General features: G+C 36.7%; 2 protein-coding genes across 7 annotated transcripts in view; one reads left to right on the top strand and one right to left on the bottom strand.

The window, feature by feature from the left end:
- Positions 1-24,918, top strand: part of CCDC125 (coiled-coil domain containing 125) — a 52,335-nt gene extending 27,417 nt beyond the window's left edge. For 2 of the 3 annotated variants that reach the window (XM_077117413.1, XM_077117415.1), the window contains 6 exons: positions 5,653-5,735; positions 8,381-8,499; positions 10,553-10,660; positions 11,907-12,081; positions 22,914-23,044; positions 23,893-24,918. In XM_077117413.1, coding sequence (XP_076973528.1) covers positions 5,653-5,735; positions 8,381-8,499; positions 10,553-10,660; positions 11,907-12,081; positions 22,914-23,044; positions 23,893-24,201 — 925 coding nt within the window. In that variant the 3' untranslated portion in view covers positions 24,202-24,918. The remainder of the gene's footprint in view (positions 1-5,652; positions 5,736-8,380; positions 8,500-10,552; positions 10,661-11,906; positions 12,082-22,913; positions 23,045-23,892) is intronic. The other variant, XM_077117414.1, reaches the window with a different exon arrangement.
- Positions 11,413-24,938, bottom strand: part of CDK7 (cyclin dependent kinase 7) — a 92,629-nt gene continuing 79,103 nt past the window's right edge. The window contains exons 12-13 of one of the 4 annotated variants that reach the window (XR_013158040.1): positions 23,134-23,249; positions 11,413-11,714 (exon numbers count right to left, since the gene is read on the bottom strand). Coding sequence is in view for 3 of the 4 variants with exons in the window: in XM_077117416.1 (XP_076973531.1) it covers positions 11,650-11,714 (65 nt within the window). In the remaining variant the exon portion in view is untranslated. Of the gene's footprint in view, positions 11,715-22,957; positions 23,250-24,938 lie in introns of those variants that run through there. The other 3 variants (XM_077117416.1, XM_077117417.1, XM_077117420.1) reach the window with 3 other exon arrangements.

Raw genomic sequence — 24,938 nt, 5'->3', positions numbered from 1 at the left:
AGCTGCACAGCCTTCATTCATAAGTATACACCATCATTTGCGATTCTACTTCTCCGTCAGTGCATCCTTATGGAATCTTATATATTGCTGTAGGTGTTCTTTAGGATTGGCTGGAATGGTCCTGGTTGGGGGTTGGCAGGTTATGATAGGTAGCAAGGTCTACCTGAAGCTTGCATAAGAGCAAACTCCAGAGTAGCCTCTTGACTTTATTTGAATTCTCTCTGCCACTGACACTTTATTAATTACACTTCTTTTCCCCCATTTGGTCAGGATGGAATTGTTGATCCCATGGTGCCAGGTCTGGATTCATCCCTGGGCATCCTCTCCCATGTCGCCAGGGAGACTTTCACCCCTGGATGTCATGTCCCACACAGGGGGAGGGCAATGATTTCACTTATAGAGTTGGGCTTAGAGAGACTGAGGCCACATCTGAGCAACAACAGAGGTCCTCCAGAAGTAACTCTTAGGCATGCGTATGGGTAGTCCAAGCTTCTCTGCTTGGTACATAAGCTGTAGGTACATAAGCTTCACAAGAGTGAGCCTTAGGATCGAGGCATGGCCTACTGATTTGGTTATTCCTAAAGTTTGACACAGTATCAGGGGATTTCCTGATGGTAAGGTTTAATAGTTCCATAGTCTTTCTTCCCTCCCTCAGGGGACTTTGCCAATACTTTTTGATTATCTGCTTAATATACTCTAGAATGTTTCCAGGCATTACAGTAGTCTATACAGTATGTTCTAGTTTGCTAGCTGCTGGAATGCAACACACCAGAGATGGATTGGCTTTTAATAAAAGGGGATTTATTTTGTTAGTTCTTCAGAGGAAAGGCAGCTAACTTTCAGCTGAGGTTCTTTCTTACGTGGGAAGGCTCAGGGTGATCTCTGCTGGCCTTCTCTCCAGGCCTCTGGGTTCCAACAACTTTCTCCGGGGTGTTTTCTTTCTGCATCTCCAGAGGCCTGGGCTGAGCTGCGAGTGCTGAGATGAGGTATGCTGAGCTGCTTGGGCTGTGCTACCTTGTGCTCTCTCATTTAAGCACTGGCCAATTAAGTCAAACGTCATTCATTGCAGCAGGCACGCCTCCTAGCTGACTGCGGATGTAATTAGCAACAGATGAGGTTCCCATACCATTGGCTCATGTCCACAGCAACAAAACTAGGCTTGTTCACCTGGCCAAGTTGACAACTGACTCTACCACACAATACTAAAGGACCTCTTTCTTATTCTGTGCTTCCTGTGTTCAAATGAGCTATAGAGATAGGATGAATTAGATTATGCACTACAGAAAATTGCAGTTTCAGATCAAATAAACCTTTCTTCCATTGGTCTCAAAGAGTATGTGTGGTTCTAAAATATAGACACTGTCTTCCTTACCCCTGTGTTCTGAATTACTTTAACCCCAGCCTGTTCAGCTTCGTTCTTATCTCTAAATATCAGGTTATATATATAAAACAGCCTCTCAAAATCCAGAAATAATAATCACCACTCCAGACTTCATGTGTCTATTCTAAAAGCTTACAATCTAAGCCCCTGTTTTCTTTTTCTTTTTTCTTTTTTTTGGTTAGTTACATTGTCTTTATTATGTATACTGCATTTCTTTAAAATTTTTTATTAATTAAAAAAATTACAAAAAACACATTCCCAACACATACACTCAGCAATTCACAATATCATCACATAGTTGCATATTCATCATCATGATCATTTCCCAGAACATTAGCATCAATTCAGAAAAAGAAATAAAAAGACAACAGAAAAATATAACAAATAGAAAAAAAAATTTTTTACATGCCATACCCCTTACTGATCCCTTTCATTGATCACTAGCATTTCAAACTAAATTCATTTTAACATTTGTTCCCCCTATTATTTATTTTTATTCCGTATGTTCCTCTCATCTGTTGACAAGGTAGATAAAAGGAGCATCAGACACAAGGTTTTCACAATCACACAGTCACATTATGAAAGCTATTTCATTATTCTATCATCCTCAAGAAACATGGCTACTGGAACACAGCTCTACATTTTCAGGCCGTTCCCTCCAGCCTCTCCATTACATCTTGGATAACAAGGTGATATCTACTTAATGCATAAGAATAACCTCCAGCATAACCTCTCAACTCTGTTTGGAATCTCTCAGCCATTGCCACTTTGTCTCATTTCCCTCTTCCCCCTTTTGGTCGAGAAGGTTTTCTCAATCCCTTGATGCTAGGTCTCAGCTCATTCTAGAGTTTTTCTTAGTCCCTTGATGCTGAATTTCAGCTCATTCTGGGATTTCTGTCCCACGCTGCCAGGAAGATCCACATCCCTGGTAGTCATGTCCCACGTAGACAGGGGTAGGGAGCCCCTGTTTTCTTATAAGCATTTTCTAAAGGTGACCATACCATTGTTGTTCTTTTGTTTCTGGCTTATTTTGTCTCACCAAATGTCCCACGTGTTCATTCACATCGTTACATGCCTCACGACTTTGTTCCTTTTTGTAGTTGCCTTTGTCCATAAGTATATACATCGTTTGCTAGTCTACTCCGTCAGTGCATCGTTTAGCCACCTGCGTTCTTGGGCATCATATAGAGGGCCCAAAGTTCACAGTCCATCGACATTCTCAGTTTTAGATAATTTCATTGCTCCCAAGAGAAAGCAAACCAATAAACACACCCTCTCCAAATAGAGGAGATCTAAACCTTCTCTTAACTTTTGTCCCTCCTCTATGGGTTTATTTTGAAAGTTGATTAATCTTAGTCATCTAAGATTTTATATTTGCTTGGGTTTGTATTGAAGGTCTCCTTTTAGCCTTGGTTTATCAGTAATTCACTGCCAAACCAAGGCCTGGTCCTCATGCGGGGGATGCAACTCTACTTGAGGATCTTTTTTTTTTAACATGGACAGGCACCAGAAAGCGAACCCAGGTCTCTGGCTGGGCAGGTGAGAATTTTGCCAGCTGAGCCACCATGGCCCGCCCTTCAGGATCTTTTTGAAGGTAGACAGATGGGTGGTTTGTAGGACTGCACTTTTCCTTTCTGTCTAGCAGATGGAATTCTTGGGCCTCCTCTTCCCCTCAGGTGGGCCTCTCCTGACTGTGGCAGCCAGCTGACCTAGATGGAGACCCGGTGCAATTATAGCCAGGTCTGCTGTTCCCATCACATGGGGAGTGCCTCCAACCTCCAGGATGTGGGTTGGGCAGTGTGCACCTCAGTGAAGATTCCGCTATTTGGCCCGATTGGATGGTGGCCCCCATTACTCAGAAGTTTTTATGCCACTGATTATTTTATTTTGAAGCAATTATTATTATAATGGTTGCAAAATGGTGATTTTTAACTCCATTATTTCTCTACATTTATAGTTAGCATTTTAGTGTAAGAAAATACTTTTAATTCTCTCTCACCTATTTCTTTATATCTATACATACTCACAGATTTTTGTTTTTTTCAGTGGGTTAAAATGCTATTACTATCAGTATTTCTTTTGATGCTCAAAATTGGTCAGCTATGGTCAGTGAAAGCCTGTTCGAGGTGGCTTCTTTGTCTTTGTGGCACACCCATATTAATTATCCTTTGGGCTTTGCTTGCTTGTACAGCACGATTTTCCAGGCCAGTATGCCTATAGTATAAGGCATTTCTGCTCTCTTTTAGAGGGGCAGGCATTTAGAAACAATGATCTAGGTTCTAAGTTTGGTCATCATTACTGGGGAGGCATTACTAGAGCTCAGAGCTGGAAACTGCCACTGCCACCCACACACACTTATGCACACTCACGCATACCTATACTGACACACGCATACACCTACCTGTCTCCCTGTTAAAAAAACCCTGAGTTCACACCCATACCTCCAATTCCAGGCCACCACCCACAGGGTGTGCTTTAGCTTTCTCTCTGTCTATATTTATAATTCTGACTCCAGTTACCTGATATATTTATTATTTGTTCCATTGTAGAATATGCAGAAAGTAGTTTTAGAACTGCTAATACATACCATTGTAAAATCAAACTCACTAGAGTTCAATGTCTATTTGAAGTTTGGTCTTTATCCTGAATGTATATAGTTAAAAGACTGCATTCAAAGTTACTTGGTTAATTTTTTTCTGTTTTCTCTTCAGTTTAGCTATGGTATTCATTTGTTAAGTTCACTTATTCCTATTTGCTTTTTATTTTAGGATCCCTCCCTCCCCCCTCCCTAATCCTTGTCAATTTTATTTACTTTATTTTTGAGTTTGTGAAACATCACATGGACACAAAAGTCAGAACCACTCAGAAAAGTATCGTCAAGGAAGTGTCACTCTCCCCCATGCTCTCTGTCCCATTCTCAACTGCCCCACCTCATCCTTTCTCCCTCAATATCTCTGGATAACCAATCTCACTGTTTTCTGATTCGTCTTTCCTGGATTTCTATTTGTACAAATAGGCAGATATATGTATATTTCTTCTTTCTTACTTACACAAAAGGTTATATCATGTACATATTCTCTTTTGCACTTTTTTTTTTCACTGAACATCATGGAAATCACTCCATATTCATTCACAGAGTACTTCCTCAATTCTTTTTTGCAGCTTGTTTATGAAATTTTGTAGATGTACCATTGTTTACTCACCCACTCTCCTACATATAGGCACCTAGACTGTTTTCAGTATTTTGCACTTCAAAGCAGTGCTGCAATAACTAACCTTAACATATGTGCTTTTCTGTTGTTGGAGATGTCTTTGCAGGGTAAATTCTTTTTTATTTTTTTGTAAGCAGGCAGATAATTTATTAGATATACATGTAAGAGGACATGCCGGTACTCTTACAGAGACAGAGGTGAGGAAGGTGAGAGGCCTCAGGGTAAATTCTTAAAAGTCGTATTGCTGAGTCACAAGGCAAAGATATGAAAACTTACTCGGTATTGCCAAATTCTTCTCTATGAGGGTTGTACCTGTTTGCATTCCTACCAGCAACACAAGAGATGACCTGTTTCCCCACAGCTTCACCAACAGGATACATAGTCATATGTTTCAAATTTTTCCAGTTTAATAGGCAGGAAATGGTATTTTAGTGTTGTTTACCTAATTTTGTTCTCTTGTATTTTGTTTTGGCTGCACAGAGTCCAGAAAATTCAGATTCTCACATGCATATATATGTGTGGCAAACAGACTGCCTTTTAGGATACTCTTCATTTAAGCAGGGTTGGCAGAAGATGCTCTGTTATGAGGTGTGCACAAAAATAGTTACCCAGGCAACAAAGTCAATGCATTTGACTAAACAGATTGCTTTTTAAAAATAGTTTATAAAGTGATTTAAATAGATCTGATAACAGATTTATGAGCATTTAAGGATTTCCTCAAAAGCTTAGTTATATAGAATTTAGTTTGAAGATCACAGACCAGAATTTTCAAGAAGAGGTTGTGCTGACAAAAATGCTTTATTCCTCAAGGGTTACAGACCTTGTTTGAAAAACCTAGCTTACTTTAATTAGTATATTAAGTAGTCTGTGGACAATAAATGCCTTAGATTTATATTTCGCCTTTAATTGAGAACCTTTGACTACTGTTTTAATGACCTGAGGCCAATTCTGAGGACAACATATAACAGGTTTTTGTGTTATGACTATGGAAATAAAAATATTTTCATTCACCAAGGATGTTTTAATGTTGTAGTTATTTGGAGGGAACTTTTTTTCCAGACTAAACTGTGAAAATGCAGTCCTCAAAGAAACTTTGAACGTGAAAGCAGAAGAAATTAAAATGCTGAAATCTGAAAATGCATGTAAGTAGAGGGAAGTATTTTTTTTAATTTAATTTATTTTGTATTATCAAACCAAAACAGCATACAAACATGAACATTCTTAACATACAGTCATTCCATGTATGGTGTACAATTAGTGGCTCACAATATCATCACGTATTAGTATATTAATCATCATGATCATTTTTTTAGAACATTTGCATCACTCCAGAAAAAGAAATAAAAAGAAAAAAGAAGAGACTCATACATACCATACCCCTTACCCCTCCTTCTCATTGACCACTAGTATTTCCATCTACTCAATAGATTTTAATTTTTGTCCACCTATTTTTTTTCTATACCCCTTACCACTTTCTTTAATTGTTCACTAGTATTTCAGTCTACTCAATTTATTTTAATATTTATTCCCCCTATTATTTATTTTTAACCCATATTTTATACTCAACTGTCAATAGTATAGATAAAACGAGGATCAGGCACAAGGTTTTCACAATCACACAGTCACATTGTGAAAGCTAAATCATTATACAGTCATCTTCAAGAAATTGTGACTGTGTGATTGTGAAAACCTTTAAGTATTTCTTGAAGATGACTGTATAATGATATAACTTTCGCAATGTGACTGTGTGATTGTGAAAACTTTGTGTCTGATGCTTCTTTTATCTACCTTGTCAACAGATGAGTAAAACGTACAGATTAAAAATAAATAAATAATGGGGGAACAAATGTTAAAATAAATTTAATAGATTGAAATGCTAGTGATCAATGAAGGGGGGGTAAGGGGGATGGTATGTATGAATTTTTTTGTTTTCTTTTTATTTCTTTTTCTGAATTGATCCAAATGTTCTAAGAAAGGATCATATGATGAATATACGACTATGTGATGAAAAAAAATGCCAATAGAGGGAGTACTTCACTTCCATGAAAAAAAAAAAAGAAACATGGCTACTGGAGAACAGTAGAGAGAGGTAGTTTGATGATTTTTTAAAAATATCATTTTTTTAAAAGTCAGGTTTACATAGTGTCCTGTATTAAGAACATACATATCAATAAAGATAAAATGCTAGTATTGTGAAGTAATATATTTTCAGGATAATAGAGGGAAGAAATGTATCATTTAGTTTTGGTACCCAGTATAAAACAAAATGATATGGTACCTGGTATTGGAGGAACTTAGGTATATATTTTATTGGGTCTCTAATAGGAAAAGCATATAATTATGTAATTAGTCAAGATCATTTTTTGTCATTAAAAAGATGTGCCGTGATACTGTGATTTTTTAGGCACTAAAGCAGTGCTAGTAGTTCTTTTCTCACTGCATGTTGGCTTATTTTAACTGATTGAGGTAATGTTTGTTGTAAGATGTATATAAACTTTGTGGTCTCAAGTGTTATCTAGCAAGCAGATTCCTTAGTAGACCAAATCTTCTATCACAGAAGTGTGTGTTCTAAGGTATATACCTTGATGTTTAAAAGAAATCTTTAATGACTTGAGTTTCATCTTGGTGTCTTCTTTTTAAACTTTCCGTCCCCGTGTAGTTAACAACACTCTGTGTACTAGACCTCTAGATATTAGTATTATAAACAACCAACTCAATGAGGGCAAATATCCACAGGATGTGTTTTCCAAAGAAAAGTATTGTTTAGAGTAGCGCAAGTATAAGTGTGCCTAAGTTATTGTAAAAAAGTGAAAAGACTCAGCTGGCTTGTGAGTGGAAATATAGTGTCTTGTTCTGCTTAAAAGGTGGTAACAAATATTGGTGAATAAAAAAAGTATGAAAAAAAAGGAAGTGTCTTCTGTGAATCTATCACTAATTCAAATATTCATAATTTCTCAAGATATTATTTGACTCATTAAGAACTTGAAATTTTGTACTTATGTATAAGCCTCTTATATAATGAGTGATTTTATAACAAAAGTTGATAGGAGAATATTAAGAAAAAGCGGTGGCTAGAGGGGACAAAAGATAAAAATGAGTTCATGGTATAGAAAGCCACTTCATGTAGTGTAGTAACTGAACTACGTAAATTCCTCCAGGTAAGAACTGCACACAGATGGTGCGTTCAAAACCAGTACTTTGAGCAGGTGGAGATTCCTCCTGTGCTAATCAGTTCCAGAGCCTTTGCTCAGGGCAGAAGCTGCTCATAACCCCCTTCCTCTTTTCTACAACTCCAACCTATAAGAAAAGGGGGAGGGTTACTGTTTTCTGTTCACCCTAACAGTAGACAGCAGGACACCTCTGAGGGACACCTGTGAAAACTCTTACTTGAAAAAATTTGATCAAGTTTGGAAAGCTGGTACATTTCACATTAATACAAAATATAAGATCTTACCATCCAGGAGTCTCACTGTCTACAAAGCCTGTGAATAATTCCCCTTTATATGTTCCCATTCCTTTTTGAAAACTCAACATACTTTCTAAGAGCAAACAAGGATCAGACTAAAGTTGCATATTAAGAGACTTCCACATTAAAAGGAATAACTTCTTATCTAGTATTAACTTGTATTCTCTCACTCGAGAATACTAGATTCTATCAGATAGGTTTCTGGATGTAGGTAATGTTTTTTGTATATGTATTGCTTATAAGAAATGAGTATATGTTGGTGTAACTAGATTAGGTGAGGCTGGTGTTAGACCTCATAAATTTTTTATATGTCCTTCCTAGTTTTGAACCAGCAGTATCTGGAGGCCCTTGCAATGCTTGATATGAAACAGCAGAAGATGGCTCAGGAAAACAGGTGCCATAGTAAAAGTAGCTGTTCTACAGAGCTCTCAGGTCTTGAGGTAGGTAAGTGTGTATGAAAGTTAAACAGCAGGGAAGTTTTCTATTTTCCTTTTCTTTCCTCTCATTGTTCTTTTGGTAGTAGCAGCATACTTAGTAATTTGAGACACTGTGAAACAGGCTCAAGGGTCACACCCAGGTCAGTTTTTCTAATCTTGCTGGTTCCATGCCCTTTAGGTATGACATTCTTGGAATGTGCTGATTACCTATTGCCCTTTTATCTCTTCTTTTATTTCACAGTTCTAGCAGAAGCTATGCTAGTAGTGTTTCATACCCTGGATAGGGACCTACAGTTTCAGAATACTTACATGTACGTTATTTATCTGATCGATATAATAGTCTTATGTGGGCTGCAAAACAGGTATTATTATCCCCATTTTAGAGAGGAGGAAACTTAAGCTCAGCTAGGTTAAGTTTCTTTCCCAAAGTGACGTGGTCGATCTGTGGTTAAGCCAGATTCAGAACCAAGATCTGTTGATGCATTGCTGATTGCTTGTGGAAGAGTTAAATGTCTTACAATGTGGAAGTTTGTCTAATAAGGGAAAAAGAGTTCTGGGACCTTAAGAAGTAAGACACTAACAGAGAAGTAAGAGGGAGCAGCACTCACTCACTGAACAGAACTCCCAAAAGGACAATTCATAATAATAGCAAACACTTATATAGTCCTTAGTAAATACCACCCATCATTGTTCTAAATACTTTACATGAAACACATTTAATCCTCACAACTAACCCACGAGGATAGTATTATAATCTCTATTTTACAAATGCGGTGACAAGGCCCAGAGAGGTTCAATAACTTGCCCAAAGTCACACAGCTAGTAAGTGTTAGAACGGGGATTTGCAACCAGGTGCCCTAGGTTTAGAGTCTATACTTTTAATCACTATGTTCTGCTATGGTTAGAAAACTTAGTGTAAATAGGAAAACAGAAAGAAACTCAAATGAGAATTCAGAAAAATGGTGCTTTACCATAACTTGAATAGAATACAGGGCCAACCTTAACCTTAGGCCAAGCAGGAACAAGCATCCTGACCAGTTGATGAAGGAATGCTAAGGTAAGGAAATAGAATTAAAATGCAGAGGACCTTACAGAAGCTTCACATTTTTTATTGGCTCTTCCATGTGTTAGTTGCTTTTAACAACTTTGGCCAGGGGTAGTTATCAGCAGTGGGAAAGTAAAAAGGGAAAATACATATTTGCCACGTATCCACCATTTGTATGCGCTCAAGTCAACCAAAAGCTATATGCTTCACAACTATCTTTAATATGAAAAAGAATTTTCTGAAATGCCTTTTGCAGTAAATCAGTCTGCCTATATGATATTTCTAGCAACTGGAACTTACACATTCTTCTCTTACATTGACCATTACAGTGGTCAGCCAGGGGACCTGTGTGGCCTGTTGACTATTTTCTTTATTGGGATCCATAGTCAGGTTTTGAGCGATGAGGGCCACAGGTAATTCCGAAATAGTGGATGAGCCAACAAATATTTAAGAATATATGACATGATTACAGAGTATATGTATTTTTTAAATTTTAAACTTTAAAAAGAATTAATTTGTCATTTCTGAGCATGCAGCTTTCCCTGGAGGGGTCTGGCAGGAATGCTGGCCATCAGAGAAAAGCTCAGTCCCAGGAAACCTACACGTGTATGTTAATGGTAGCTGTACATTGGGGCACATTCTTGCCCAGGGTTCCTAACTATAGGGCTAAAGGTTTTAGAAGCCAGAGAAGGTAGAATTTCTTTATATTTTTGTTGCAAGTAATATACCTTTTTATATTTATATTAAAAATTAAAATATTTCTTTATAGTATATATATTATAAATGTATTTATTTATTCCCTCTTTTTGTGATTAATTTTCCTCTTTTGTGAATAATTTTGATTTGGATCCTAAAGTCCTGGCTGCAGCTTTCACTCTTCTATTTTTTTCCTTGCCAGTTTCTTTGGCTCCATGCTTGGATAGTAGTGTATGTGGGTATGTGTGTGAGAGCCCTTGGGTTGAAGGAAGGGCAGCTAAAGCAGTGATAGGAGTAATGCTTTTGGATTTAAAGCTTGCAGTCCTTGGAGCCTGCCTTTGTCATGGTCCTGGAGGGGGCCCCTGTTCCTGTGCCAAAATGGCAGCATCCACTCGGAAACTGAGTTTTCAGCTCAAACAAGAGGTATTGTATTATCACAACAGCAAATGTCTTGGTTTCACTTCTCTGTTATTAATAAAATTAATGGAAATAATGCCAATAATTAACTTCATTTTAGTAATCACTGGCTATGGACTTTGTGTGTAGTTTTATATGATAGTATTAACTTATAAACTAGATTTTGTTTACATGGTTCTAAAATACACAGTATTTGGTATAATATTGAAGCTATGTAAAGTTGCTTACAAAAATTTACTGTTAATATTTCCTGTATTCCTATTTCTTGCATCCCTACATGGAACTAAAAGTACTATGTAATCAAGGAAAAAGATGTAGTTATACCTCTTCAAATCGCTAGGATTGGCAGCACTGATTAATGGAATGTACATAGAGCTTATTAGGAAAGCACAGAGTGTAACAGAAGAAAGCTTTGTATTGGACAGACCTAGATTTAAATCTTAGCTCTGTTACTTACTAGATGTGCGGCTTTGGATAGGGGAAGTCTCAGTTTCTCATATGTTAAATGGAGGATAAGGCTTGATAGAAATAGAAAATACATACATGGAATACTACGTATAGTGCCATGCATATATCAGGAATTTAAGCAAATCGTAGCTGTCATTATAATTAGGTTTGAATTGCAAAAGCAGTGCATGGACTAAAATTCTAAAAATGTTTTACTTTTACCAAAGGTATGGGATTTTAAGTTTTCAGAGTATATAAGAACACTAACAGCAAAGCATACACATATACAATTCATTAAGGAAAACATACAGAATTCATTAAGGAAAAAATCTGGTTACAAGCAGAAAATTGCATAGGTCAGGGTCAGCTGTAGGAGATCTCTGCAAGGTGGTATTCACAGATACAATATTTTAGGTGGTATTGTTGAAATGGCCCAGGCAAAACTGAAATGCAGCTTTTAGTGTCCTCTGTTCTTTGGCGCCCTCTTCAAGGGATTTGGGGAAGACACACACAGGGCCAGTCTAGGGTAGCAAGAATCAAAATTTAGATTAGCAGGGAGTTGACAGGCACCTCAAAGGAGGTTGCAGGTGATGCTGTTCCAAGTGGGCTGCTACTGCAAAAGAGGACCAGCAAGTACTAATTAGTCTAAGCAGAAGAAATAGATAAAACTCAGACAATAGACCTGCGCTAGACCCTGAAAGAGACCAGAAGCAAGGAGACTGCATTTGTAAATCTGACTCACATTTAGGCTGGGAATTGTTCTGCTTTTACCTCTGATACCTCCCAAACATTCTTCCAAAAACAGTTGGACCTCTTGCAGAAGAGTAAAGAAGAAGCTTACATAATGGCAGATGCATGCAGAATTGCATTTGAGCAACAATTAATGAAGAAAAATGACCAAGCACTAAGATTGACACAAATGGATAAAATGTGTAAAAAAGCAACAAAACAAATAAATTGGAAGCATCTTAAAGAGGATGGTAATTATGACTTATAATGGCAATAATCAGGTGGAATTTTAGTCATTTTATGTTATAATCAAAACTAATTATTGATTTAAGTTGGGCAGGGTTAATCCAATGTGGCAGAATATAATTAAAATTTCACATATAGTTTTTTTTAGCTTTATTTTATTTTTGTAAATACAAAAAAGCAAATAAACGCAAACATTCCTATTTTGATCATTCTGTTCTACATATATAATCAGTAATTCACAATATCATCACATAGTTGCATATTTATCATCATGATCATTCTTGGAACATTTGCATCCATTCAGAAAAAGAAATAAAACAAAAACAGAAAAAAAAATTATACATACCATACCTCTTATCTCTCCCTTTCATTAATCACTAGCATTTGAAACTAAATTTATTTTAACATTTGTTCCCCCTATTATTTATTTTTATTCCATATGTTCTACTGGTCTGTTGACAAGGTAGATAAAAGGAGCATCATACACAAGGTTTGCACAATCACAGACACAAGATTTTCACAATCACAATTGTGAATGCTGTATCATTATACAGTCATCTTCAAGAAACATGACTACTGGAACACAGTTCTACATTTTCTGGCAGTTCCCTCCAGCCTCTCCATTACATCTTGAATAACAAGATGATATCTACTTAATGCATAAGAATAACTTCCAGGATAACCTCTCGACTCTGTTTGGAATCTCTCAGCCATTGACATTTTGTCTCATTCAACTCTTCCCCCTTTTGGTCGTGAAGGTTTTCTCAATCCCTTGATGCTGAGTCTCAGCTCATTCTAGGATTTCTGTCCCATGTTGCCAGGAAGGTCCACATCCCTGGGAGTCATGTCCATATAGACGGGGAGGGTGTGTTGACTGGAGAGAGAGGCCACATCTGAGCAACAAAGGAGGTTCTCTTCGGGGTGACTCTTAGGCCTAATTTTAAGTAGGCTTGACCTATCTTTTGTAGGGTTAAGTTTCATATGAACAAACCCCAAGACTGGGGGCTCAGCCTATAGCTTTGGTTGTCCACACTGCTTCTAAGAATATCAAGAATTCAACTTGGGGAAGTTGAATTTTGCCCCGTTCTCACCATTCCCCCAAGGGGACTTTGCAAATACTTATTCACTGATCAAATCACTCTGGGGTTTATCGGGGCATCACCTGGACAAACCAACAAAATCTCATGTCCTACTCAAGGTTCCGTGTACTTATGGTGTTCAATTAAGCTATCCACATAAATTATATTAGGAAATGCACTAGTCAAAACATAAATTTTGTACCAAATAAACATTTTTTGCTTTAGTCTCACACATAAGTTGAAATTTTAAAATATTAATTACCATCTATTTTCAACACCCTGCAGTAATGACATTCCTTTGTTCTTCCTCATGCAAAAACATTTTAAAATTTGTACATTTAGTCACTATCATTATACACTCTAGGCATTCCTAGATTATACCATCTCAATCTTTATCGTCTATCTTTCTTTCTTGTTTCATTTGTGCCCCCTGCCCTCTTCCCTCTATCATTCTCACATTCAGTTTCATTCACTGTTTTAACATAATTGTATTACAGTTAAGTAGCATTGTAATATCAATTTCTGAGTTTTTACATTCAGTCCACTTGCACAATCTGTATCCCTTCATCTCCAATTACCCAATATCTATGCTATTTCTATCTCCTGATGGTCTCTGTTACCAATGAAATTCTCCAAGTTTATTCATTAATGTCAGTTCATATCAATGAGACCATACAGTATTTGTCCTTTTGTTTCTGGCTAATCTCACTCAGCATAATGTCTTTAAGGTCCATTCATGTTGTTACATACTTCATAACTTTATTCTGTCTTACAGCTGCATAATATTCCATCGTATGTATATACCACAGTTTGTTTGGCCACTCGTCTGTTGATGGACATTTTGGCTGTTTCCATCTCTTCGCAATTGTAAATAATGCTGCTATAAACATTGGTGTGCAGATGTCAGTCTGTGTCCTTGCCTCTGAGTAGATACCTAGCAATGGTATTGCCGGGTCATATGGCAATTCTATTTTCAGCTTTTTGAGGAACTGCCAAACTGCCTTCCACAGCGGTTGTACCATTTGATATTCCCACCAACAGTGGATAAGTGTGCCTCTTTCTCCACATCCTCTCCAGCACTTGTCATTTTCTGTTTTGTTGATAATGGCCATTCTGGTGGGTGTGAGATGATATCTCATTGTGGTTTTGATTGGCATTTCTCTAATGGCCAGGGAAGTTGAGCATCTCTTCATGTGCCTTTTGGCCATTTGTATTTCCTCTTCTGAGAAGTGTCTGTTAAGTCTTTTGCCCATTTTATAATTGGGTTGGCTGTCTTTTTGTTGTCCAGTTGAACAATCTCTTTAAAAATTGTGGATACTAGACGTTTATCTAATATGTCGCTTCCAAATATTGTCTCCCATTGTGTAGGCTGTCTTTTTACTTTCTTGATGAAGTTCTTTGATATGCAAAGGTGTTTAATTTTTAAGAGTTCCCATTTATTTATTCATTTCTTCAATGCTCTTGCTTTGGGTGTAAGGTCTATAAAACCGCTTCGAAGTATAAGATTTATAAGATATTTCCCTATGTTTTCTTCTAACAGTTTTATGGTCTTAGATCTAATGTTTAGGTCTTTGATCAATTTTGAGTTAACTTTTGTATAAGGTGTGAGATATGGGTCCTCTTTTATTCTTTGGCATATGGATATCCAGTTCTCTAGGCACCATTTATTGAAGACTGTTCGTCCCAGGTGAGTTGGCTTGACTGCCTTCTCAAAGATCAATTGTCCCACAGATGAGAGGGTCTACATCTAAACACTCTACTTGATTCCATTGGTCAATATATCTATATTTATGCCAGTACCATGCTGTTTTGATCACTGTAGCTTCATAATATGCCTTAAAGTTGGGTAGCATGAGACCTCCGACTTCAGTTTTTTTTTCTCAGGATACTTTTAGCTATTCGAGGCACCCTGTCCTTCCAGATAAATTCGGTTATTGATTTTTCTATTTCTGAAAAGTAAGTTTTGGGGATTTTAATTGGTATTGCATTGAATCTGTAAATCAATTTAGGTAGAATTGATGCCTTAACTATATTTAGTCTTCCAATCCATGAACATGGTATGCCCTTCCATCTATTTAGGTCTTCTGTGATTTCTTTTAACAGTTTCTTGTAGTTTTCCTTGTATAGGTCTTTTGTCTCTTTAGTTAAATTTATTCCTAAATATTTTATTCTTTTGGTTTCAATTGTAAATGGAATTCTTTTCGTGATTTCTCCCTCAGATTGTTCATTTCTAGTGTATAGACACACTACAGATTTTTGAGTGTTGATCTTGTAACCTGCCACTTTGCTGTCCTCATTTATTAGCTCTAGGAGTTTTGCTGTGGATTTTTCAGGGTTTTTGACATATAGTATCATATCATCTGCAAACAGTGAGAGTTTTACTTCTTCCTTTCCAATTTTGATGCCTTGTATTTCTTTTTCTTGTCTAATTGTTCTGGCTAGAACTTCCAACACAATGTTGAATAACAGTGGTGATAGTGGACATCCTTGTCTCGTTCCTGATCTTAGGGGGAAGGTTTTCAGTTTTTCCCCATTGAGGATGATGTTAGGTGTGGGTTTTTCATATATTCCCTTCATCATTCTGAGGAAGTTCCCTTCTATTCCTATCCTTTGAAGAGTTTTCAACAGGAAAGAATGTTTAATTTTGTCAAATGTCTTTTCTGTATCAATCGAGATGATCATGTGGTTTCTCTGCTTTAATTTGTTGATATGGTGTATTACATTAATTGATTTTCTTATGTTGAACCATCCTTGCATACCTGGGATGAATCCTACTTGGTTGTGATGATGTATAATTCTTTTAATGTGTTCCTGGATTCGATTTGCTAGAATTTTGTTCAGGATTTTTGCATCTATATTCATTAGAGAGATTGGTCTGTAGTTTTCTTTTTTTGTAATATCTTTGTCTGGCTTTGGTATGAGGGTGATGTTGGCTTCGTAGAATGAGTTAGGTAGCTTTCCCTCCTCTTCAGTGTTTTTGAAGAGTTTAAGCAGGATTGGTACTAATTATTTCTGGAATGTTTGGTAGAATTCACATGTGAAGCCATCTGGTCCTGGACTTTTCTTTTTGGGGAGCTTCTTCGTGACTAATTCATTTTCTTTACTTGTGATTGGTTTGTTGAGGTCATCTGTTTCTTCTCAAGTCAAAGTTGGTTGTTCATGCCTTTCTAGAAAGTTATCGATTTCATCTACATTGTTGTATTTATTAGCATAAAATTGTTCATTGTATCCTGTCATTACTTCCTTTATTTCCGTGGAGTCAGTAGTTATGTCTCCTCTTCCATTTCTGATCTTATTTATTTGCATCCTCTCTCTTCTTTTTGTCAGTCTTGCTAAGGGCCCATCAATCTTATTGATTTTCTCATTAAACCAGCTTCTGGTTTTGTTGATTTTCTTGATTGTTTTCATGTTCTCAATTTCATTTATTACTGCTCTAATCTTCATTATTTCTTTCCTTTTGCTTGCTTTGGGGTTAGTTTGCTGTTCTTTCTCTACTTCTTCCAAATGGACAGTTAATTCCTCGATTTTTGCCCATTCTTCTTTTTTGATATAGGCATTTATGGCAATAAATTTCTCTCTTAGCACTGTCTTTGCTGCATCCCAGAAGTTTTGATATGTTGTCTTTTCATTTTCATTTTCCTTGAGATATTTACAGATTTCTCTTGTAATTTCTTCCTTGACCCACTGGTTGTTTAATAGTGTGTTGTTGAGCCCCCACATATTTGTGAATTTTCTGGCACTCTGCGTATTATTGACTTCCAACTTCGTTCCTTTATTATGTGAGGAAGTGTTTTGTATTATTTCAATCTTTTTAAATTTATTAAGACTGACTTTGTGACCCAGCATATGGTCTATCCTTGAGAATGATCCATGAGCACTTGAGAAAAAGATGTATCCTGCTGTTGTGGGGTGTGATGTTCTATAAATATTTGTTAAGTCCAGCTCATTTATTGTATTATTCCAATTCTGTTTCTTTATTGATCCTCTGTCTAGATGTTCTATCCATTGATGAGAGTGGTGAATTGAAGTCTCCAACTATTATGGTGGATGTGTCTATTTCTCTTTTCAGTGTTTGCCTCATGTATTTTGGAGCATTCTGGCTCAGAGCATAAATATTTATGATTGTTATGTCTTCTTGCTGAATTGTTCCTTTTATTAATACATAGTATCCTTCTTTGTCTCTTTTAACTGTTTTACATTTGAAGTCTAATTTGTTGGATATTAGTATAGCTACTTCTGTTCCTTTCTGATTGTTATTTGCATGAAATATCTTTTCTCAACCTTTCACTTTCAACCTATGTTTATCCTTGGGTCTAAGATGTATTTCCTGTAGACAGCATATACATGAGTCCTGTTTTTTAATCCATTCTGCCAGTCTATGTCTTTTGATTGCAGAGTTCAATCCATTCACATTTAGTATTATTACTCTGTGGGTAGTTCTTTCTTCTACCATTTTGCCTTTTGGATTTTATAGATCATATCTAATTTTCTTCTTTTTACCTTTACTCATAGTCTTCACTTCTACACTCTTCTCCACACCTCTCTCTTTTGTCTTTTCATATCTGTCTCTAGTTTCCCTTTAGTATTTCTTGCAGAGCTGGTCTCTTGGTCACAAATTCTCTCAGTGATTTTTTTGTCTGAAAATGTTTTAATTTCTCCCTCATTTTTGAAGGACAATTTTGCTGGATATAGAATTCTTGGTTGGCAGTTTTTCTCTTTTAGTAATTTAAGTATATCATCCCACTGTCTTCTCGCCTCCATGGTTTCTGCTGAGAAATCTATGCATAGTCTTATTGGGGTCCCCTTGTATGTGATGGATTGCTTTTCTCTTGCTGCTTTCAAGATTCTTTCTCTTTGACCTCTGACATTCTGATTAGTAAGTGTCTTTGAGTACGTCTGTTTGGATCTGTTCTTTTTGGAGTAAGTTGTACTTCTTGGATCTGTAATTTTAAGTCTTTCATAACAGTTGGGAAATTTTCAGTGATTTCCTTCATTTTCCTTCTCTTCTCCTTCTGGGACACCCACAACACGTATATTCGTGGACTTCATATTGTCATTCAATTCCCTGAGTCCCTGCTCATATTTTTCCATTTTTTTACCTTTATTTTCTTTTTCTTGTCGGTTTTCAGATGTTCTGTCCTCCAGTTCACTAATCCTATCTTCTGCCTCTCGAAATCTACCATTGTAGGTTTCCATTGTTTTTTTCATCCCTTCTCCTGTGCCTTTCATTCCCATAAGTTCTGTGATTTGCTTTTTCAGACTTTTAATTTCTTCTTTTTGTTCATTCCTTGCCTTCTTTTTATCCTCCCTCAGTTCATTGATTTGGTTTTTGATAAGGTTTTCCATATATATATATGGAATATATAATTCATATATTCTGAATTCATATATTCTGAATTAATTGTTTTAACTCCTGTATCTCATTTGAATTGTTGGTTTGTTCCTTTGACAGGGCCATATCTTCAATTTCCTAGTGTGATTTGTTATCTTTTGCTGGCATCTAGGCATTTAATTACCTTAATTAGTTTATTCTGAAGATTGTTTTCACTTCTTTTGCCTAGGGTTTTCTTGCTGGATGAATTTGTTGTCTATCTGTTCTTTGACATTCAGTTCAGCTTTTTCTGGACCTCTAGCTTAGGTTTTGTTTAACACAGGAGGATTTTTCAGTTTTTGTTTTCTTCTTTCGTGCCCTGCTTGTGTGGTGCCTTTCTCCCCGACCCTTTGGAGGGTCTACTTAGGTATTATAGACCCCAGCCGGATTTCCCCAGACCAAACTGGCCTCCTGTCAGGAGGAGTCACCTGCGTCAGTTTTCCCTGAGGGTGAGACCCAGCAGGTTGAAAGACTTTCCTGTGAAGTCTCTGAGCTCTGTTTTTCTTATCCTGCCCAGTATGAGGTGCTTGTCTGCCTGCAGGTCCCACCAGCATAAGATGATGCAGTACCTTTAACTTTGGCAGACTCTCCCTGCTGGGGGCATGTTGGAGACAGAGGAGAGGTTGTAAGCTGGTTTTAATGGCTTCAAATTACCAAACCCTGGTATCTGAAGGGAGGGATTCCACCTGAGTTGGGTTTCTCTCCTCCCCTGGAGAAGGCACAGGTTCTAGACAAGGCCTCAAATGAGCTTGTTTCTGCATATGCCTGGGGCAGTTGCAGCCTAAGAAGTCCTGCCGCTGTATCCAAAGGCAGTCAAGACTTTGTAGAAACACAGCCACAAACACCTCTGTTTCCTTTTTTTTTTCCTTTTTCCATCAGCCCTGACCCCTTGGTGCCAGGGCAAAAATGAGCGACCTCTGCTTTGACCAGGTTCACCTGAGCTGGGGGTCTATTTTTAGTAGTCAGAATTTGTTTATTAATTCCACAGTTGGCGTTTGATTGTGGTCAGTCTCTGCTGCTGGCAAAGTCTCTTTCCTTTCCCCTCTGGGAAACAGCCTGTGGGGTAGGGGTGCTGGCCACTGCGGTTTGGGGAACTCACGGTTCTGAGGGGGGCTTGCAGCCGGTCTAGCTGGTCCAGACTGGGGTACGCTGTGTGTCTGGTTACTGATGTGGCCCCAGGAGCTGTTCTGTACTGTTCCTCGTTATTTAGTAGTTGTTCTGGAGGATGAACTAAATCGCGCACCTTGCTAAGCTGCCATTTTGGCATCTCCTATAGTTTAGGCTTAAAAATGTAGCAACTATGGAAAAAGGAGATCACTTAGATGCTGATGAGATACTTGATCAAGAAACCATAAAATAACAGGAGAATAACTTTTTCAGTACTCTACTATCATTTAATGATCATGTTTAGTTGAAAAAATGAACTATAAATTTGAGTTTAGTTTTTGGTTCATAAGCCTATCAGAAATTCAAGGCAATTGTGAGTATTATTGGATTAGTATGAACAAAATATATAAAAATGGTACGAGAGAAAAAAATTACAATCGAGGAAGATCTTTCAGTATAAACAGTGTGTTCTTTAGAAATCCTTTATGCTTAGAAATTTGTTTCTGTAAATAGTTAATATCAATTTTAATTTATCAGTATTCAGTAGAATTCATTGCTTCAATTAAACAATGCCAATTAAACTACAGTTTTACACCAGTTATTAATCAAGAAGAATTTCAGGGAAGTTTATAGTAAGTTCAAATGTTTTAGTATTAAAATTCTGAGATGACTGTTTGTCTAAATATTTTCTTATATGTAAAAACCATAATCCTAATTTCAGAATATCTTATATTCAAATGAACTTCAGGACTAATAAGCATCCTGTAGTACTAAAATGAAGCCTTTGATAGCAGGTACTTATTTGGTACGAAATATGTATTTTCAAATAGTACATATTAGTAATAGTATAGGGTCATCTATCATGAATTTTAGCTTCATCGACAAAACTTGACCCTACCTCTTTTCCTGAAAAGGCAAGAAAGGGCTTACACGGATAATAAAAATACAAACAATAAATCAGGACTATAAATGTAGCTAAAAGCAGGTCATTAAAGCTGTATATTTAGTGTTCATTTGGTGGATGTGAGGAAAAATATCTCACAACTCTTATGCTCAAAAAAGGTATTCCACACTTGTCCTGACATTAAATTCTACAAGTACTTTCTGACATTAGACTTATGAGGCCATCAAGCAAAGTCCCTAATAATTTATAATTATAAAATCAATTCTCCTATGGCTGTTTTTTGGTAATATCCTTTGATAAAGGCTGAAGTTATAACCTTAAATTCCAACTCAGGGCAAGTGTTTTTGCCATGAAAATAAGCTAACCTTGCCCACGCGTTTATTATAGGCTTTTAGGATTTGGTGAAAACAGTAAGATTATCTAGGACTACCAGGGACAACATATCATCTACAGGTGACCTTCCTCCAGCTTATCGCTAGAGCTAGGACCTTGTTGGGAATTAGAGGCAATATTTTAAAAGGGATTCTCTGAAAACAGGCCTGGTGTTCTGTGTTGTTAGTTAAGACATATCCCTTTGGAAACCACATTTTAATTATTTGCTTTTTTTCCCAATGGGGTGGTGTGGGGTGATGGGCAGGAGGAACAAGAAGGGAAAGCCAGGCTCTTGGGAAAGCCTGTCATTCTGTCACCTGCATGGAAGGCCCCTAACTCTGCCTAGAAGTAAGTCATAAGTCTACTGCTAATGTAGACGAGGCTTCTTTTTTTACTTAGGGGATAGATTCACATTCATTTTCACTTCAGTAAGTGTTCATTTTATATCCCAGAATTCCTGCCTTTCTCAGTTACTGACAGACCTCAGCAATCTTTTTCATAGAAAGTAGGTTTCTAGGAGTTACAGCTGCCAGTCTTTGTTTCAGCAAGGTACTCAAGACAAACTGGTAGTTGTCGTAACATAACTAATTAATCTATGCAGAGCTTTTTTTTTTTTTTTTTTTTTTTTTTTTTTAAGGAAAGACAGAGAGAAGGAAGGAAGGATAGAAGGAAGGAAGAGAGGAAGAAAGGGAAACATCTTTTAAACATTTTCTTGTTTTATTGTATTTTGTTTCTCCGTTTTCGTTACATGGGCTGGGGCGGGGAATCGAACCGAGGTCCTCCGGCATAGCAGGCAAGCACTTTGCCCGCTGAGCCACCGCGGCCCGCCCCAATGCAGAGCTTTTATATATGTAAATTTCTGTAGTTCTTTCTGTTTCTTAGTGACAAGACTGATTCATTTTAGAATATATTTCAGTAATCTGAACAGGTGCAGTATGATTGGTATTTGTGATTTTCTTATATTTGGTTAACACATAGTATCAACTTTTCTTCTTGGTTTGACAAGTTCTGAAAGAGCGGTAGCTTTTAAACACATTTCTCTTTCTTTGGACTGAACAATGGAGACAGACACATCTGCTCATGAGCATTCACCATTGATGAGAGCATCAACTTGCCTGGCTTTTGTTTTGCCAGTTTCTCATGGGAGATTGGGGTGTTCTGAGCCAGTCACTGTGGTGTGTCAGGATTGGGTGGAAGGAGGAGTGTGCCCTGTCTGTTCCCAGTTTTTCTTTAGGGGGAGACCATTTGCAAAGCATTCTTGAAATTTTCTTCATATGAATCTATTAATTTTATACCTTTTAATACAAATTGCATCATTTTTATGGACGAAAAAGTATATCAGTGTGCATGATTCAGGGTACGTAGTGTTATGCCAGAAGCTGAGTGTTTTCACAACTGTATTATATTATTTAATGTCACAGTAACACTGAAGCATAGATAACATTACTCGAATTTTAAAGGTTAGGAAAGTAAAACTCAGAGAATTTAAGTAACCCAAACAGCCATTAAGTGACTAAATGAGGATTCAGATCCAGGCCTTTGTGTCTTAGAAGCAGTGTTTGCATGGTTCAGAGGTTTCATGTTGCCTGCAGATATGTTTTGTTAGAGCTCCGTAATGTTTTCAAATAATTTGGATTAGTGGCTGACATTTAAAATTAGGAGATTTCATGTGAAAATCTGGATTTCTGGCTCTCTAGAAGGCTGTGATGATCTGGATCACATTCTTGTTTGGCAGCCATCTGCTGTTGCTGAGCAGCAGCTATGCAGATGAGGCAGGGCAGCACAGTTTTTCTCACATCGTGGCCCTTGCTGTGTTTGCAGTCCTGACTCTAAAGTGTGTGGTTTTCGCTACACTGAATTTTTTGTGTCGATTGGATTTTTTTTTTTTTTTTTGCATGGGCAGGCACCGGAAATTGAACCTGGGTCTCCAGCATGGCAGGCAAGAACTCTGCCTGCTAAGCCGCCATGGCCTGCCCTCAGTTGGATTTTAATGTTTCATTTTAGATCTTCTATCACAAAGGAATAAGAAGAGCTTATGGCAGAAACTGTTGGGCATGCTCCCTTCAGAAAACAGTTTTAAGAAGATTGAAGACCAGGATAATCCTCAAGAAGTCCTTAAAATGCTAATAGACTTGGTTAGTATCTGCTTTCTTTCTGTCCAAGGTTGTGCTTAAGCTAACCTATTTGCTTCCTAGTAATTCCACTCTATACTTCCCTCTCATACCTTTTTCTCAGTTGGAGTACCATCCTCCAAAGTCAGTCTTCATTTCCTGAAACTCCCTGGATGCCTTCCTGCTTCTCCCATGCATGGTCTTCCTGTCCAAGTTTAAATCCAAACCTCTGAAAAGGGGGAACTTACATAACTAACTCCAGCCAGCTGTTGTCTGTGTTTATATATATAGTTCATGATGAGACCTTCTCTTTATTTAGGCATTGCTTAAGTTTTTAAGGTACTTCCTCATTAATTATATCCTATAATCATTGCCACAACCCTGAAATCAGTCCTGCTATTTCATTCCATAGATGACTAAAGTAAGACTCATGCTATATCAACAGTTTAGAAGATTTTTTGCATATAAATTTATTTGCATATAAATATATAAATCTTTTATATAGATAAAAACTTCTATTTTCTTTTAGAGATAGTATATGTTGATATTATTCTTATCAACATAATATATCTATTATACACATATATATTTAATGTGTATTTGTATATATTAACCCATACATATTTTCTCTTTATCTCTAGGTGATTTATACTTTCAATAGATGGAACATTGTCTTCTGTTCCTTCTTTGAAAAAAAATCCTAATCACATGCAGTGTAATGTTTGGGAATCATTGGGCACCTAATTAACTTATTTCTTTGACTTGACATTTTAAGGATTGAATGTTTTGACAAAATACTGTAAAACTTATTTCTGTTAATATAGCTGTATATTCTATGATACATTGACTAATTTTTATTTCTCTGCATGTAGTTGAATGATAAAGAAGAAGCTTTGGCTCATCAAAGAAAAGTTAGTTACATGCTTGCTCGGGCATTGGAAGACAAAGATACTACCTCAAAACAGAACAATGAAAAAAATCTCATGGAAGATTATTTTCCACTCAGAAACCCCTGCCATAAAACTTCAGAATTCTCTGTTTTGCATGATCCTGTTTGTCCAAATATCCAAAATTTTAATTCTGTGGATTGCACTTGTTCAATCCAGTACCCTGAAACTGATCAAAACTATACAGGAACTCTGAAAAAATCCTGTTCTTTGCCATCAGGTATCATGTTTTGAAGCCCATTGAAATTAGAACTGAGAGCTGTTTATATCAAGAGACTTTTAAAAAGGATTGTGTAAATGCTCCAAGATGTATGCTTTCTAGGTATTTCTAAATTTTAGGCAACAGTTTACATTTTTTATAAGAAATTTACTAGCGTTATGTTTTTTAAAATACAAACAACACCAAATAAATGCAAACATCCCTATTTTGATCATTCCATTCTACATACATAATCAGTAATTCACAATATCATCACATAGTACTAGCATTATGTTTTGACTTTATAAATTACATTAATATTGTATATGAATTTTTCAGTTTGATAACTGTAAAAACAAGAAAAAATGATTTGTTGGGAAGAAAAACAATTTATTTAACTGTTTAGACCAATTATAGAGAGTATAGATTGTCTAAAGAAACAATATGAAAATATAAATTATTGTTCTAAGGAGTAACAATGCCCAACAGTGGCAATGTTAATTTCTGAAATACATTTATCTTGTTTATTTGCCCTTCTCAGGATTTTTCACCTGCCATATAAAATTTAAAAGCAATTTCTTCAGGTTAACTTCAATTAAAAAAGTGATGATGGTGGACTTTGGCGTTAGTTTATTCAATCACTGCTGGCTTCATTCATAGGCTTTCTTTTTGTTAGAGTGGTGACATTTTGTCTGCACAGAATTCTGTCAGTTAGACCATTCTGATTAATATCTTGATTCCGATGCTGAATTTTTGGCCATTTAATTTTATT

The sequence above is a fragment of the Tamandua tetradactyla genome, chromosome 9, assembly GCF_023851605.1.
Source record: "Tamandua tetradactyla isolate mTamTet1 chromosome 9, mTamTet1.pri, whole genome shotgun sequence".
In the NCBI taxonomy this organism is placed as follows: domain Eukaryota; kingdom Metazoa; phylum Chordata; class Mammalia; order Pilosa; family Myrmecophagidae; genus Tamandua; species Tamandua tetradactyla.
This window is presented reverse-complemented; position numbering and strand designations above follow the sequence as displayed.